This window comes from Zootoca vivipara, chromosome 12 (genome assembly GCF_965207765.1).
Source record: "Zootoca vivipara chromosome 12, rZooViv2.hap1.1, whole genome shotgun sequence".
Classification (NCBI taxonomy): Eukaryota; Metazoa; Chordata; class Lepidosauria; order Squamata; family Lacertidae; genus Zootoca; species Zootoca vivipara.
The window spans coordinates 41,465,281-41,483,625 of record NC_142595.1 but is presented as its reverse complement, the minus strand read 5'-3'; the positions used below and the strand labels follow the sequence as shown (position 1 = coordinate 41,483,625).

Below are 18,345 nucleotides of genomic sequence, written 5' to 3'. Positions count from 1 at the left end.
TTAAACCTCTTCATTTTCCAATGTATGCAGTTAGCAATTAGATAGGATCCCTTCCAGATCATCATCAAGGTGGACTGAATTAGTAGAGATGGTGGGGTAATGTGGAACCTGTCTAGAATCATAAATTCTCCCATCTCTGAAAACAGCAAGTCATTACAAGCTGAGCCCATAGCTGCCAAGTCTCCCGTATTCCCTGGGAAACCCCCGTTTTTCCAGCCATTTCCCGCTGGCAGCCCTGGGTTTTTTTTTAAAAAAATGTAAATCCCCCGGATTCTTACCGGCCCGGGGAGGCTCCTTCTGGGCATGTCTGGAGTCTCTGGACATGCACAGAAGCGATTTCTGGTGCTGTGGCCATTTTGGAAATGGGCAGAGCATGTGTAGAAGCAACTTCCGGTGTCGCTCTGCCCAGTTCCAAAATGGCCGCAGCACGACTTCCGGTTCCACGCAGCTGCCGATCCCGAATTTATCAATCTGGAAGTTGGCACCTATGGCTGAGCCCCAAGTTTTCTAAAGTTTGTTCCCAGCTTGTAATATCTCAACCTACACACCTAATATAGACCTCCTTGTTGATGCACCCTAAACTGATGAGCCCTAAACTAAACTACTCTGACAAAGGAAGAATGTGATTGAATATGGTATGGAAGACTTTATTAGTGTAGTCATCATTAAGACCTGGTTATATATTTAAATTTGTCCTTATGTGAACCAGCAGTTATGTTTCACTTAGTATCAAGGTTACATTAAATTTACTGTTCTGTTTCTTTCCTAGTTTTTCATAGTGTATTTGTTAATTAAGAAGAGTACTTAGTTGTGAACCCAGTCCGCTCTCTGTGTATGTGTGTAGAGTTATTATTAGCAAAAAAATATTGCACTAGTCACTTTTGAATCATTCTGAGCCTCAGCTAAAGTGTCCATTTCACGTTGGGGAGTGTGTGAATACGTGAGTGATCAGTCTTTAAACATGATGTCATTGAACTAGTAAAGCCTTCCAGTCCTTCTTTTTCACATCCACATTCATCACAGTAAAGCACGGAGGAAACCAGAAGCGGCAGTGTAAATGCACCAGCATAGACAATCTGGTGCACACAATGGAAGATTTCAGCTACACTGAACTCCCCATCTCCTTATCCCCCTTAGGAAGCATCAGCAACCCATCTTCCAGGAAGCTGGTGTAGAAGCTTCACCTCACCCAGCAAGCTACTTCTGGAGGAGAATAGTTGTGGGACTGTAGAGAAACCACCTGCATTATTGGTATTTCTCAGAGTTTGAAAGGCAAGAAATGCAGGGGGGGTGTGATTCTTCAGCAGTTTGACTTCACCCCCAGAAATGCACTCAGTTGTCTTTCAAGACAGAAAATGGTGTCCTTTGGGCATTTTTCAACCAAGGAAAGTTGGCATGTTTTGGTCTTTCTCTTGTAGAAAGGACAAACTAGTCTTATCAGATAATGTATTTTAAATTAATATAAACTGTGAAATATTTCCAACAGCTGAAAACATAGATCAGGCTTGAAAGAATGTCACTCCCCCTCCTCTGATAGCCAAACTAGTTCCAAACCTCAGATTCCATGAAATGTCATGTAAAAAAAACAAAAAAAAACCATAGCAATTTTTATTTAATCAAATGGAAATTTGATTATTTTCTAGAATCGAGCTCTGCTTTGACATTAAGTGTCAACTAAGGGATTGGCTCTTCTGGATAGAATCCAGAAGGGAACCACAACTAATTAGAAACACCCAAATTTCGTCTTGGTATCCACTTCCTAGAACAGAGCATGTTAGAGCTAGTTCTCTGACCAAACTCTTCTGAGCTTCCTTAAAGAAAAGCCTTTATTGAGCTGCTTTTCATGTGATGCCCACTGCAATCTTGGGAGGCCATCATTTGCAGACAGACTTTGTATTTGCGGTTAACCTTTAGCCTGTCTCTTATATAGAGAACAAAGTTTGCACTTTCTGAAACTTTTGTTTCAGACTCAAGCAAGCAGGTATACCCCAGCAGAAGTGGTCTGGTTTCTTTATTTAGAGTGACAACAATAGCTTTGTAACACAGAAGATGGCTGGAAAGAAAGAAGAAAGAAAGAAAGAAAGAAAGAAAGAAAGAAAGAAAGAAAGAAAGAAAGAAAGAAAGGAGAGAGAGAGATAAATTAGATAAAAGCTCTATAAATTATGGTGGTGAACTGGAGGTTTACTTTGAAATTAAGTTGGATTTCAATTTGTTGGTGTCTTTGGCAGGACCGTCTTAAGCATATCAGGCGCCCCCCCCCGTTTCCCACCGCGGCTGTCTGGCGGGCGCAGCGGGCGGCGCCGCTTCAGCAGCCGCAGCCGCACGGTGCCCCCCTGGTGGCCCGGCGGCCTGGCGCCCTGCACCACCCAGCCTTGCCTTAGAGCCGGCCCTGGTCTTTGGCAACCTCTGCCTTATATAATGGATGTTGGCTCATATTATGGATGTTTGATCTGTATTGTTTTATTGGTATTGTTGCTGCCTGTTCATCATGGCCTTTGGCTAGAATGATAAATTTATATTGATTGATTGAGAATAAAGGAACACATGACTTAAGTCCCAATCAATTACCATTTGAAAGAACAAGCCTATCACACTCAGAAGTAATTACTACGGAGAAATTCAATCCCAAAACAAATATCTCCAGCAGATATTCCCCTGGTTTAGGGTCAATGAAAGAAAGAAAAGTCATCAAGGAATTTGTTTGATTCCCCCACCCCAGGCCATTTGCCATGTTTGTCAGCCAAATAGACAAAATGTGTCATACAATCTCCAAACATCCAAGTGGGTGTCACTTTCCAGAGGTCCACAAAGACACTTCTGTTCATATTGGATTTCCTTTTTTGAGGGCCTTACTGTAGACATCAGTACCTGAAAATGAATATTGGAAAACTTTGATTAATCCCCAAAATGGATTCCTATCTTAAATAAAGCTATAGCCAAATTTAAGTTGTGCAAAGATTATTCCACATATAAGAACAATTGCCTACAAAATAGTTACTTATAGTGATATATTTTACTTTTAGTGATATATTAGATTTCAGACTGACTTTGTTTTTCTACTTCCCCCCGCCTTTGCTAAGCCCCCTTATAACTCTCCCTACTGAATAGGACCAGCTGAGACTTTGGCTATGATAAGGTAAACATGATTTTCTTTTGCAATCTGATAGAAAACCTACAATTCAGAACTGATAATTATCTCCCATCTGCTTATCAAATTAATCATGATCACTTCTGCTTCTTGTCATGCCAGGGGAGTTTCAGAAGCCACATAAACACTATGAACTAAGCCTGGAGGACACAGTGAATAGCCCCTGTGCCCTTCAGAGCTCATGCTAGATCCAAGGCTGTCTCAAACTGGTAACTGATTTCCTTACCCTGAGAAGATCAATTTTTGTGGGCATTCCAGTGATACTTTCTGAAGCAAGAACACCTGAATGATAATGTGCAGGGTCCCTATTGCTCCATGTTCTTTTAGAGATCCACTTCCAATTCTTCACCAATATTATCAGTCTGGGGACTTCATCATTGGTGGCATTATGTCTCAAATCTATATAGCTTCAAGTATATTAACCTTCCGCAAACCTCCCTCTCCTGAATTATTTGATGACATGTTGTAAGGAATTGTGGGTTTTTAAAAAATTATATAAACATATATATTTTAAATGTTTTTTAAAATCCTATATGAGTATATGTCTGCGGTGATTTAAGAAGATGGTGATGATTCCGACTTCTCCTTCTCTGTCCTTCAGATGTTTATGATGGGCTGGGGAAGTTCTCAAAATGCTTTGTGCAAGGTCTGGCAACCTTAGGTTCATAATTTAAATATATAAGGCAGGTCTAAAACTAGCATTTATCCATTATAAGATTACAAGAGAGTATAAACATGACTGTTCACTTTCATTTCATTTATGTTTTCAGGCTATTTCCCATGGAATACTTTGGATATAGAAAATCCATTTTTGGCTTTTTTTTCAAACCTGCCACAAATGGTTAATCACTCATATTTGGAAGTGATCTTCTTATCAGCATTTGACGGTGCCTGTATGACTTGGTGATCAGGCACTGTCAACTCATTTAAGCAGACTAGTATTATCACCACCACCATCATCAGTTGCAGTATGGTTGCCAGGAATGGCTGCTTACATTCTGCAAACAAAAAGTACATTCCTACTTGAAATATGGCCCTAGGTCACATTCTGTTGTGGTAGATTTGTTTTCCAAATGAATAGAGTATCAGAGTCATAATAGAGTCATAAAACAGTAACAAAAAAACCTTAGGTGTTTGAGATTTCTCACATGCATGCTTCATATTTCAATGGATTAAATCCATATTCATTCAATGGAGTTTGAATCCACATTCATTCATTCAAGTTTTGTGTGAATCTTGACATGCACATAATACAGGTGAAACTCGGAAAATTAGAATATCGTCGAAAAGTGCATTTATTTCAGTAATGCAACTTAAAAGGTGAAATCAATATATGAGATAGATGCATGACATGCAAAGCAAGATATATCAAGCCTTTATTTGTTGTAATTGTAATTATTTGTCGTTAGGCTGGTCAGTTATAAATGGAATGTAATTAATGAAAAGTAATAGCAATGTTTATTTTTGTATTATTGTAACTATTTGTTTTATTACTGTGGAATTTCCAAAAGAAAGCATTTGTAAAAATTAAAATAAAAATAAAAAATAATAAGTTGCATTACTGAAATAAATGCACTTTTCGACAATATTCTAATTTTCTGAGTTTCACCTGTATAAACATTTTTACTTTCTGAGCTTTTCAGAAAACAATAGCAAGTGGAAAGGTGAGTGTTTCGCAAGCAAATGTACAAAGAGATGTTACTTAACAGCACTGAAAGCCATGCCAAGAGTTGACACTACAGGGAATCACATCCCTGCCTACATGCCAACCTATCTGGACAAATTTCCTTGTTCTGTGAGTATGCAATCAATTTCTCTAAACATACAGTGTTATACAATATGTAACTCTCCTTACAGGCCAATGACACAACTCTACCAGCATATTCTGGCCTTGGCATTTGCTGTGAGGGAGATCAATGAAAGCCCACATATCTTACCCAATGATACACTGGGCTTCCACATCTATAATAGCCATTTCATTGCCAGATGGATCTATCAAGCCTCACTAGCAGTTCTCTCCAGGAAAGGCAGATTTGTTCCGAATTACAAGTGTGATGTTGAGGACACTCCCATAGCTGTCATTGGAGGATCGAACTCAGATTCATGTCTCCAGATGGCCACCATCCTTCATATGTACAAGATGCCCCAGGTAAGATGCGTGCATGGAGCATGGGGAGAGATGAAAACATGTACACTTGGATTTGATAATATCCTTTCAGCTTGTTACTTGAACAGTTGTGTACTTCGCCATCTTAAAAAAATTGGAGGTGCATCATAGAACTCAAGGACAAAACAATTATGGCCTCAATGAAATAGAAATTTTTGATAATGGCTGAAGCAGTTTTTTAAGAAGTGGTGATAGGTCGTAACACAATTTGTTGCCACTTTTCTTTTCCATTTTATCTCACCATTTCCTGCCCTTACTTTTAGCTCATCTATGGCTCTTCTCCTATGATGGAACACAGTGTACAAACTCTCTTCTCCCACTGGATTTTCCCAGATGGGACTCATCAGTACAATGGGATACTCCAGCTTCTGCTGCAATTCGGCTGGATGTGGATTGGGGTGGTTTCTCAGAATGATGATGCTGGAGAACGATTTGTACAAAATGTTCTTCCCATGTTTGCCCAGAAGGGTATCTGCTTTGATTTTATAGGAAGATTCCCAAAACTTAAGTTTTCTGGAGAGTTCCATGAAATGGTGGCTGATGGTTCTGAAACAATCCGTGTTATTACAGGAAGCACTGCCAATGCTGTGGTTGTTAATGGTGAAATTGATACCATTATGGTATTGAGAATGATGCCAAAGGTTGCAGAAATACATGATATAGCAATGCATGCCACATCAAAAGTCTGGATAATGACTGCTCAGATGGAATTCACATCAATCCCCTTTCAAAGGGGCTGGGAAATCAATTTCCTCCATGGTGCTCTCTCCTTAGCAGTTTCCTCAAAGGAACTTGCAGGATTCCAGAAATTTGTTCAGATGAGAAACCCTGCCTCAGAAAGAGAAGACGGCTTTCTCCGGATTTTCTGGGAACAGGCATTCATCTGTTCTTTCTCCAATACTTCTTTAGATAAGGAACACGAGGAATCATGCACTGGGGAGGAGAAGGTTGACAGCCTTCCTCGTTCTGTTTTTGAAATGAGCATGACTGCCCAAAGCTACAGTGTCTACAATGCTCTATTTACTGTGGCACATGCTTTGCATGCCATGCAATACTCCAGATTCAAAATCAGAGCAATGGCAAATAGAATGACATTGGACTATCTGAAACAACGACCATGGCAGGTAAAATTCTGATCCCATCAATGGAAATGTTAGACCTTATTTTCCCATGTATAAGACACCCCCACGTATAAGACTACCCTTATTTTATTGAACCCCAAATTAAGAAAACCAAGCCCTAAAATAGAAGTGAAAGTCTGGATGATCTGCGGTGGCAGGTTTGTCTTTTGGGGGGCAATCACCTTCAAAGTTTCCAGCATGAGGTGCATGCAGCGCTCCGTGGTGCAGAAGCAAAGGCAGCAGGTGGGGCACCGCATGCTCCCCCCTCAGTGGCATCTGCTGCTGCTGGGAAGCAAGGAGAAGGAGGCTCCCAAGCTAGATACCAAGGAAGAGCCGGAGGAAAGCAGCGCCCCTTATGTGCCAGGCCATGCCATTGACCAAACTGAGCTGAGCAAGGTGTTCAACGGGCTGGGGGCAGGGTGGATGTTTGAAAGAGGAAGAGGGGGGAAGGAAAGAAGGGCAAGGAGAGGTAGCTGAGGCAGCTCAGCAGCAGCAGTGGTAGTTGCTCTTGCTCCAGTGGTCAAGCCAGCGGGGGGCTTCAGGAGGTGAGCCAGTCACCAGCATGCAACCCGGAGGGGGAGAAAAAAGGGGGGGACAGCAGCAGGAGGGGCCGCCTCAGCCCGCCCAAGCCAAAATCCTGGACATATGGTTAAAGATATGGTGTGCAAGATGACCCCCAATTTTTAAAGTAAAAGACCTCGTCTTATACAGGGGAAAATACAGTATATCGTTTTCTTGCACTCAGCTAAAGGTGGCCTCTAGTTTTGCAAATCTTTTGTTGCTGAGAAAATTTAATTCGATCCAACTTAATGCATGGAATATTGTTTTTATTCTACTGTGCGATTCCTATCCTCAGTGCCACTATGTCTGATTACGTTATGAATTTTGCAAGTAATTCTTCACATGCTGCACTTACACCCCTTTTAGGAAGTTTTGCTACTGACCCTAGCTGATTCCAGAATTTGGCGTCCCAATATTAAAAATAGCAATTCCCTAAATTGTATCCTCAGAGGCTGAGCACATTCATTACTAGTGAGGTCAGTCGTCATATATGCAAGGAACTAAAGTTTTCTCTCACTATGAGTGTTCCAGAACGACTCTCTTAATTTTTGTACATTCCGGTTTGACACTGGGGGTCATGTCCAATTCACCTTAAATGGGTCTCTACCGGTTGTTTCCAGTTCCTCCTATATATGTCACTGGTTCCTTCATTTCTCCCCACTCTTTCCTCGGTCTCCCTCTTCAAGCAAAATTCTCAGACTTTACTTCATGTAACTCTTCATGTGAGTTCTGTGCATCTACAAATGTCTTCCAGACACCAACCCTGTATCCCCCCGCCAGCTTTCCTGAGACAGATTCCTTAAGGAAGTGTCAGGGTCCGGTTTACGGGCGGTCAAAGTCCCGGCTGAGGACGTCGGGAGCGGGGACAAGACGGCAGGATGGGAGCAGGAACACGAGTCAGGAAGCCAGGAGTCAGGAACATAGCTGCCAAGCTATCCCTTTTTTTAAGGGAAATTCCCTTATGCTGAATAGGCTTCCTCACAAGAAAAGGAAAAACTTGGCAGCTATGGTCAGGAAGCCAAGGGTCCGAGAGCCAGGAGTCAGGAAGCCAAGGGTCCGAGGCTAAGGAACCAGGAGCCAAGGGTCCGACGATCAGGAAGCAAGGAGTCAAGAAGACAAATCCAGCAAGGCAGGAAGCATGTTGCTGTGGCAAAGAGCCAAAGGGAAATGCTGACCTTATATCCCTTCCCAGCTCTTGCCACCAGGTGCTGTGAGTTACCAATCATCCTCACCTGTGCCTTGCCTCTCCAGAGCAAACTTAGTAAAGCCCCAGTCCTGCGAAGCCCTACTGGTCACAGGGCCTGGCTCCTGCCCACACTCCTGACAGGAAGAGATTAAAGCTGAAACACTATCCCAAATCACAAACCAGCAGTGCACATCACATTGGACATCAGTTTTGAGCACATAGGTATGGTTTAGGAGAAGCAGCCTAGGGTAGAGTGGCGTGGAGGGAGCATATGTTCACAGACATCTCTGTGTTTGGTGATGCAATGGATTGGGAGTTGGCAGACTGAAACTTAATTGGGACAATGCAAAGCCTGGAACTATTACCGTATCTTCTTTTATTTATGTACAGACACCATCTCTTTGTGTGTTTAGTGAGAATTGCCATTTAGGTTAAGGTTACCAGATTTTTTTCAATGAATCCGGGGACACTTTTCAACTTCAATGGATTTTGTATGGGGACTGATTTGTAAATCCGGGGACTGTTCCCGGGAAACGGGGATGTCTAGTAACCTTAATTTAGGTTAGACCAATAATTGGTCAGTTGATATAGTTTAAATAAATTATAAACCAAAGGTCTCAGAAGTGAACTGTAATCTCTATTATCTAATAAGGAGTCCTTTTGTAGATCTTCATTATGGTTCCCCACCCGCAATTTAGCTCCAACACTTTCTGAGAAGTGTCTCCTTCAACAATAGTGCCGGAGAAGAGATTTCCTTTGACCAAAAGGGAGCATTGGTAGCTGGCTTTGATATTATCAACTGGGTCACATTCCCAAATGAGTCCTTTCTTAGAGTCAAAGTTGGAAAAGTGGACCCACAAATCCCCCAAGAAAAGGGGTTCAGAATTCATGATGATGCCATCATATGGCCCAGCAGCTTCAACCAGGTAAATTCCATTTTATAGTATCTTCTGTCCTTTCCTCTATGTTAAATCCGATGTCTCCTCAGAACTTGGCTAGATTTGGGTAGAAATCCACATAAAGCTAAAGGTAAAGGTACCCCTGACCAATAGGTCCGGTCGTGGACGACTCTGGGGTTGCGGCACTCATCTCGCTCTATAGGCCAAGGGAGCCGATGTTTGTCCGCAGACAGTTTCCGGGTCATGTGGCAGCATGACTAAGCCACTTCTGGTGAACCAGAGCAGCGCACGGAAACGGCGTTTACCTTCCCACCGGAGCGGTACCTATTTATCTACTTGCACTTGGCATGCTTTCGAACTGCTAGGTTGGCAGGAAGAAATCCACATAGACTGGCTTAAAAGATCCATTGCCATTGCACTTATCTGGAACCATTTCACCAACCTAAATAACCCTCCAAAGCAGTTATTACAAACATGGCAGGGAACATAGGGAGATTAACACACAGCTGAAAACCTCTGGAAACATGAATTTATGTACTGAAATGCATACTTGAATCAAAATAATTAAGCCAAATTGAATGAATCATTACTATATCAGTAATATAATTTTTAAAAGTATTTTTTTTAAAAAAAACAGGCATGGAGCATGCCTATAATTGGAGGACCTCCAGGTGTTCTGTAAAAAGTTCAAGAAATATTGCTTCATGATTTTGGTCTCTAAGGTAGTGATATTCCAAGATAATGCTCACAGGAACGTGGCATGTAAACTAATATGTTTAGAACCTGACCAAACAAAGGTCACCATTGAAAACAAATATTAATGCTGAAACATATAATGGTGGGGGGGGGGAGTTAACACTGGAAGCAAGAAATATTGAAAGATTGTATGAATCACAGAGAATTAGGACAATCAACACCTGACAGTGTTTTAAACAGACAGGCCATTGAAGCAAGGGACTAAGGTTATGTTTCTCTATCTATCTATCTATCTATCTATCTATCATCTATCTATCATCTATCTATAATTTTATTTCTAAATTTTTACAATATACAAAATAAAAATAAATTTAAATCACAGTCACTCTCTTATTTCAACTCCACTTCCCTTCTTTCTGTGGTAGCTTGTTTATATTTTAGTTTATTGCATATCGAAATTATACCAATGTTATTTAACCACTATGTTATCTTCTTCTTCTTCTTCTTCTTCTTCTTCTTCTTCTTCTTCTTCTTCTTCTTCTTCCACATTGTTTACATTAAGCCTGCTACTGTCTTAATTTGTTTACAATAATTTTGTAAATATACTGTAAATGAATTTCATTCTGTCTTAAAAACTTGATCTTCTTGATTTCTTATTCCTCCCATAAGTTTTGCCGTTTCTACATAGTCCATTAGTTTCTGTAACCTTTATTCTTTTGTTGGGACATTTTTTTTTCTTCCCTTCTTTGGGCATATAACATTCTGGCAGCAGTGGTCACATACATAAATATATTAACTCAAATTCCATTACAGTGGTACCTCAGTTTACGAACAGTCCTGTTAACAAGGTATTCGGTTTATGAACTCCGCAAACCAGAAGTAGTGTTCCGGTTTGCGAACTTTACCTCTGTCTATGAACAATGGAAGGGCACCGGCGGCAGGAGGCCTCACTAGGGAAAGCGTGCCTCGGTTTAAGAACGGTTCCGGTTTAAGAATGGACTTCCGAAACGGATTAAGTTTGTAAACCGAGGTACCACTGTATTCCCAAAAGAAAAGTCTCTGGTTTCTTAATAAAGGTTAACTTAAACATTTTTTTCAACTCATTATATATCATTTCCCTGTAGGCTTTTGCCTTATTACAAGTCCACCACATATGGAAAAAGGTATCTTCTTTTTCTTTACATTTCCAACAGTTACTAGATTCAGATTTGTACATTTTTGCAAGCCAATTGAGTGTTAAGTACCATCTACACATCATTTTAATATAATCTTCCCTCATATTATAAATAGCTGTAAACTTTATATCATTATTCACAATCGCTCCCATGCCACTATCTCAATATTATGACCAAAATCCATTGCCCAGTGTATCAATGAAGATTTCACTTGTTCATTTTTTGTTTCCCATTCTAATAGCATCTTAGACATTTTTGACAACACAGTAACATTACATTCTAGGAGGTTTCACTCTAATTCTCTCTACATAAAAGGTGCTCTCTGGGGAGGAAAAAAAAGCATTTTCCTATATTACTGTCGTATTTCTAAACTGTGGATTTCACCACCTTTGCTGTGCCAGGGAGATGCAATCCCTGAAACTATTATCTTCTTTTATTTCTGTACAGACACCACCTCCTTCTGTGTGTAATGAGAATTGCCATTTAGGTTACAGTCGGACCAAAAAGGAAGGGAAGCCTGCTTGCTGCTACGATTGTCTTCCATGTCCAGAAGGGAAGATCTCAAACCAGAAAGGTAGGAGATAAACTGAACTCTTCAAAAGCTATATCCGGATCTTGCTTCATATCACCACTGAGATTTTTTGTTTGGTGTACATATGTAAATAGCATGGGAGGGATAGGATTGGGTAGGAAATTTATCTGAACCGGGCACATACAGACACAATAAAATATACAAGTATACATACAATGGCTCAAACCTCCAATCTTTTAGTTAACAGCCAAATGCACTAATCCATTGTGCCAGGGGAGGGTTTAAAAAGCAACAAAAGAGCAGATCTCCAGCTAATTCCTACAGAATATATTTTCATAATTGTTGTCATATGCTTGGCAGAAGAAAATTGTTTCAGATGTCTAAAGTTTACTATAGCAGATGCCTTCTGCTTCACTATAAAAAGAATATCCCAAAGGACTGGGTACAATAACAATAAAGACGTGGTCCCAATAACTCAGGATAAGCAATCCTCCTATAGATAACCTCAATCATCAATCATCAAGCTGGAATAGAAAGGTTTAAGCTCTTCCTTGAATCTGGGGACCTTGAATAGAGGACCAACCAGTATTGCCATTCTAACAAAGGTCTCATATGTTGTCAGTTTTGTACCACCATTAACAGGAGCCAGGCTATCACACTCCCTAGGAATGGAAGTAGCTGGCAAACCAGCTAGCCAGATAGTGGATGTTAAGAATAAAACCTCAGACCTGTAGACTGCTACCTTCTTGACATTGACCCAAGATGCAGATTCCTTGGCAATCAAAGCTGAATATTACTTCTAAATATAAAGATATCTCTTTTACAACTGTTCTAGGCATCATAATTCAAGGCTCTACAGTACATAAATTCTGCAAAGCATGGCAGAATGGATTTCCATGTCTATAACTCTGTCTTTTCTTTTTCAGACATGGATGATTGTTTTGAATGTCCTGGGGACCAATATCCAAACCATTTTCAGGATGGGTGCCTTCCAAAACAAATAACTTTCTTGTCTTATGGAGAACCTTTGGGGATAATTTTGACCACGTTGTCTCTCTCCTTTTCTCTCCTCACTGCTTTAGTCCTTGGAATATTCTTGAAGCACATGGATACTCCCATAGTCAAGGCCAACAACCGGAACCTCACCTACACTCTCCTCATCTCCCTCTTGCTTTCCTTCCTTTGTGTTTTGCTATTCATTGGCCAGCCTGAAGCACTGGCATGCCTCCTTCGACAAACTGCTTTTGGCATGATCTTCTCTGTGGCAGTTTCTTGCATATTGGCCAAAACCACCATTGTGGTTCTGGCTTTCATGGCCACCAAGCCAGGCTCCACGATGAGAAGATGGGTGGGAAAACCGTTGTCCAACTCCATTGTCCTTTCCTGCATTCTTATTCAAGCCACCATTTGTACTGTGTGGCTGGCAACTTCTCCCCCGTTCCCTGATTTAGACATGCTTACAATGATCAAAGAAACTGTTTTGCTCTGTAACGAGGGGTCAGTCCTTATGTTTTATTGTGTGCTGGGCTACATGGGCTTCTTGGCTTCTGTCAGCTTTGTTGTGGCTTTTCTCGCTCGGAGGTTGCCTGACAGCTTTAATGAAGCCAAGTTCATTACATTCAGCATGCTGGTCTTTTGCAGTGTTTGGCTGTCCTTTGTCCCAACCTACCTGAGCACAAAAGGAAAATACATGGTGGCTGTGGAGATCTTCTCCATCTTGGCCTCCAGTTTGGGCTTACTGGGGTGCATCTTTTCCCCCAAATGCTATATCATTTTACTGAGGCCTGAGCTGAATACCAAGGGACAGTTAATTAGAATCAACAAGGAATCAGCCTAGCTGACCTAAATGACGCACATTGATTCAAATCTCTTTTATTGGTAATGAGTGACATACCCTCCAAGAGCACAGAAAGCTTCTGTTAGAGAATGGGCCTTGATTTGCACGTACTCACTTAGGATGATCCCATTAAAGTATTTCATTTTATTATTACAACTCTTTATTTAATTTTTATACTGCCCTTCATCCAAAGATTACAGAAAAGTGCACAACAGAAAAATACAAAATGAGAACACAAAGTATATAATAAACATCAGTCAATAGCCAGGTTATGGAGAAACATCTTTTTCTCGTGCCTAAAGATATGTAACGAAAGTGCCAGGCAGGCTTCCATGGGGAGAACATTTCAGAAATGGAGAGTCATCTTAGAAAAGGCCCACTCTTGTGCTCTCACTTTCTCAAGGGAAGGGTGTCAGGTGATGATAGCAGTTTCCAGATTGGTTCATATAGAGAGATGCGATCCTTGAGCTATTGCCATCCTGAGCCATTTAAGGCTTTATAGGTCAAACAGCACTTTTCCCCAAAGTATCTTAATTGAAAGTTTTCAACATAAAATACAGTACAATAAAAAACCAATCTAATCTAAAAAAAGAAAGAAAGAAGAGTAAAAATAAGAGAATAAAAAGCAAGAAATAAAAAGTTGTCAAGGGTTATAGGCCATTTTTTAATCTTTCTAAGTGGGATCATCTTTAAGGATGGTCCTGGTTGCGGACAGGCCCCCAAGCCAGTTCCTCTCCCCCCCCCCTGGCATGGGCGGAGCAATGCCATCATGCCAGGGTGACATCACGATCACCCTGGCTTCTTGGCCAATCACTTTTGTGTGGGGTGATATAAAAGTGGCAGCATGACGTGTGTCAGGCACCAGCTTCACGCTGCCAAACACACACACACACACCCTTTATTTTAGATGTCCTCTGCCCTTGCTTTGGACTTTGGTTGGTTGCCTGTCTTGGGACGGGGGCCAGGTAGGAATTTTCCATTTGGCAGATTGGCACTGGCCACTTGGTTTTCGCCTACCTCTTAGCAATCGTCACAACTTTGTAAGAATTGGCGGTTAGGCATTGGCTCATTGATTTGTGGGGGAGGGGAGGTCAGCCATCGCCTGCCCCTCCATTGTTTAAGGGTGTTCCGTTAAAGGAATCTGGGGCCTGGATCCTGTCCGAAGTCCGCTTGAGGGGCTAGGGCCATGCCAGGCCTCTGGGAACACCAAGGAGAGCTACAGGCGGGTTCCCCCCGAAGCAGCTTCCTCTTTTGGTGGTTTACCCTTACTGACTTCCTGCAAAGGGGGCAGGAGTCCGATATAGTCCTTTGCCAATGCCTAAGTCAATACCGCTCACATTTCTGTAATCAGTAAAGTTGTGGCCTAAAATTTTGCCCAATAACCTTAAACCAAAATTCTGTGTCAGTGTGAATTGTATTCCAACGAGGGGCTGGTTTGGGGGCCTTGCCTTGCACATCAATCTCTAACTTTTGTCTTCTGGGTTTCCAGGGGTTTTCCTGTTGTTATTCTGTCTCTCACAGCTACAATAAACCTACCATTAGAATTATGGACTGGTCATTTTTTCGTCAGAGGGCAAACGGGCAAATTTAGCAGGGGATCAAATACCCCCCCTCACTGTACTTCTACATGCCCCAAATATGCAGATTCATCTCTTTTGTTTGTTGAGGTGTGTGTGTGATTTGGATACAGAATAATTAGAATGGCCCGTCCCATTCCCTCAGAGTTTCTGCCTAGTTAACATTTGTGTCTGAAATTCAGGTGCTGACAGCGGATGTCCTTGTAGTTCCACTCATCTACCAGGTAATCATCAGATTCTGCCCTACCACTGTCCCCACTTTGAGTCCTGGTCTCTTCCTGCGGGAAAATGAGGTGATAAAATCATCAGGTGGCAGGATGGATTATACCACTTCAGTATGAAGGTAGGGGATACCATTTATGAATGCTCCCCAATGTAAAACAAACAAAGCAATGCAAGTGATAAGCCTCCCAATGCATTGTGGTTCTAGGCTTGCCCTCTCTCTCTGTTACGCAAGTTTTGCACCAGCAGGAAGAAGAAGAAGAAGAGGAGGAGTTTGGATTTGATATCCCGCTTTATCACTACCCGAAGGAGTCTCAAAGCGGCTAACATTCTCCTTTCCCTTCCTCCCCCACAACAAACACTCTGTGAGGTGAGTGGGGCTGAGAGACTTCAGAGAAGTGTGACTAGCCCAAGGTCACCCAGCAGCTGCATGTGGAGGAGCGGAGACGCGAACCTGGTTCCCCAGATTAGGAGTCTACCGCTCTTAACCAGCTCTTAACCTGCTCTTAATCAATTCTGTTTTTGCTTTGCAACATTTTCATGCCATCCATGTTTTCAAATACACCTCCATTTCTCCAATCTCTTCAACAACCTCCCCGCAGTCTCTTTCATCTGATCATTCCTCAGAGAATAGATCAGAGGATTGAGGAAAGGTGTGATGGCAGTGTAGAAGAGCGTTGCTGCCTTTGTCACATCTGAGTGGATTTCTCCACCTGGAGCAGCTAAGTATACCCCTGCCACAGAACCATAGAAAATAGTCACCACTGCTAGATGGAACGATACGGTGGAGAAAGCCTTCCTACGACTGCCTTGGTTAGAGGTTTTCATCAGTGTGAGAACCACAGTGCCATAGGACAGCAGAATACAAAATAAGTTGCCTAAAACCATAACATTCACAAAAACCTGGTGGATGAGAGGAGCATTTCCAAATGGGGGGCAGGCAAGAGACAGGAGTGGCCCAGGATCACACAACAAATGGTTGATGGTGTTGGGTCCACAGAAGGACATCTTGGAGATCACAGTTACTGGGACAATGTTCCACAGGAAGCCAAGGATCCAACAAGCCGCCATCAGAGCACAGCAGGCATCCTGGGACATAATTTGTGGGTAACGCAGTGGGTGGCATATGGCCAAGTACCTATCCAATGCCATGGCTGAGAGGAATAAACATTCTGTTGCACCAAGAGAGAAAAAGATGTAGAACTGGAAGAAGCAAGCCGGGAAAGAGATCTTCCCGTGAAGGGACACCAGATCAAAGAGCATGCGAGGTACAGTGGCACTCATATAGCACATCTCCAGGCAGGAGAAGGTGCTTAGAAGGAGATACATGGGAAGTCGTGACAAGTGTGAGTCTAGAACCACCAGTGTGATAATGGTCAGGTTCTCGGCCAAAGTGAGCACATAAAGACCAGTCAAAAAAAGGAGCAGCAGCAAACGCTTCACCTGTCCACCTCCAAATCCCAGCAAAATGAATTCCGTGACTTCAGTCTCATTGGCCAGTTCCATCTGCAATCAAATAATAACAATAATAATTTATTTATACCCCAGCCACTCTAGGCAGCTCCCAAAAGAATATTAAAAACACAATAAAACATCAAACATTCAAAGCTTCCCTAAACAGGGCTGCCTTCAGATATCTTCCAAAGTTGCATAGTTCTTTATCTCCTTAACATCTGGTGGGAGGGCATTCCACAGGGTGGGCACCACTGCCAAGAAGGCCATCTGCCTGGTTCCCTGTAACTTGGCTTCTTGCAGTGAGGGAACCACCAGAAGGCCCTCGGAGCTGGACTTCAGTGCCCAGGCTAAACGATGGGAGTGGAGATGCTCCTTCAAGTATACTGGACCGAGGCTGGTGAGGGCTTTGAATTGTGCTTGGAAACATTCTGGGAGTCAATGAAGGTCTTTCAGGACCAGGGTTATATGGTCTCGGCGGCCACTCTCAGTCACCAGTCTAGCTGCGTGGCAAACAGTCCTTGGAAGAGGCATGCCAAGGAAATTGGGTATAGCCATGCTTTCCCCTTGACTTGTTAATTGTTTTTGTGCAGCAACATTTTAAAAATACATATTAATGAGCCTATGCCAGTTGCAAAAAGGGATCAAACAAATCTGCTAGTTTTGATATCTCTCAGTTTCTCTGTTTTCCAGGCAGTTCTCCACATTCCTACATCAGTTTGCATTTTTTTAAAACGTCACCATGAAAATTCAGCAGCATTTTAGTGTAGGTGTTTCCTAATATACAGACTCCCTATACAATTATGCCTGCCGTAAATATTTTCCATTATGCAATGCCTTTTTATGTTACTTTTATGGATATGTACACTTCTCTTCAATGCATTCTTACACACATTATTTGATTGGAGAACTGCATCACAAAATTTTGAAAAGTGCAAATTTCAAGTGTTTGAGTTCACATATTGTTGTAGAGAATGCAGGCTGCGTAGGTTTGCATTAAGTTCCAAACTGGATCAAATTTCTCCCCCACTCCTGCTGCATTCTTGATTAGTTGTAGTTTCCAGATCACCTTCAAAGATAGTCCCACGTAGAGCACATTGCAGTAGTCCAAGTGGGAGATAATTACCTCTTCCCCCATTTGACTTACCATATTTGGCACCTCAGTAGCATTCCATATGTTGATCCACCACCCTGAAGTCATCTCATATATGTTGTGTTACAATCCAAGAGGAGTATGTTGTTCCACGTGTTTTACAGTGGGACTTGGCAAGAAGAATGAATGGGCTGTGCACAGATCAAAGACTGGATGTGTCATATATATGTGTGTGTGTGTGTGTGTGTGTGTGTGTGTGTGTGTGTGTGTGTGTGTGTGTGTGTTGGCTCATAAGGATGAGCCCCTCAAGAACAATGTCATTAGTATCTACCAAAACAACAGCTCTTTGGAGACTAATTGTCTCCCTCTGAAGCACTGGGGAAGCTTCCTCCGGCAACTGGTGTTTTCTTGGGTTCTGAAAAGGGATTCATTAGAGCAACCAAATGGATATAGTGTGTTATGGTGTCTCAAGCTGATAGAGGCACTTTATTGACTTTCTTTTAGTTCCTTCTTCTCTTACTGCAAGGTGGCTAAACTGTGGGCCTCCAGCTGTTCCTGGACTCCCATCATCCCAGGTCTTTGGCCATGCTGGCTGTGGTTGATGGGAGCTGGAGTCTAGCAACATCAGGAATATGTTACCCCCGTCCTACTGCATCAGGAATCTTTTGTTATTTTTTTA

The 18,345-nt window shown here is 42.0% G+C and overlaps 2 protein-coding genes across 2 annotated transcripts; one reads left to right on the top strand and one right to left on the bottom strand.

Annotated features, from left to right (window-relative positions):
* Positions 1 to 88: 88 nt before the first annotated feature.
* LOC118095646 (vomeronasal type-2 receptor 26-like) lies at positions 89 to 13,322 on the top strand. The gene is made up of 7 exons (XM_035136892.3): positions 89 to 96; positions 3,476 to 3,613; positions 5,006 to 5,297; positions 5,579 to 6,439; positions 8,882 to 9,109; positions 11,401 to 11,527; positions 12,412 to 13,322. The coding sequence occupies exons 1-7, from the start codon at positions 89 to 91 to the stop codon at positions 13,320 to 13,322; spliced, it is 2,565 nt and encodes an 854-aa protein (XP_034992783.3).
* A 2,354-nt stretch (positions 13,323 to 15,676) lies between these two features.
* On the bottom strand, positions 15,677 to 16,627 carry LOC118095647 (olfactory receptor 11H6-like). The gene has a single exon (XM_035136893.3). It carries the CDS (start codon positions 16,625 to 16,627, stop codon positions 15,677 to 15,679), a length of 951 nt encoding a protein of 316 aa, XP_034992784.3.
* Positions 16,628 to 18,345: the final 1,718 nt, after the last annotated feature.

Coding starts and splice junctions, on each gene's coding strand:
- LOC118095646 (XM_035136892.3), top strand. Junction 5,298..5,578: donor ATATGTACAAGATGCCCCAG/GTAAGATGCGTG, acceptor CCTTACTTTTAG/CTCATCTATGGCTCTTCTCC. Junction 9,110..11,400: donor GGCCCAGCAGCTTCAACCAG/GTAAATTCCATT, acceptor ATTTCTGTACAG/ACACCACCTCCTTCTGTGTG.
- LOC118095647 (XM_035136893.3), bottom strand. CDS start 16,627: ATGGAACTGGCCAATGAGACTGAAGTCACGGAATTCATTTTGCTGGGA.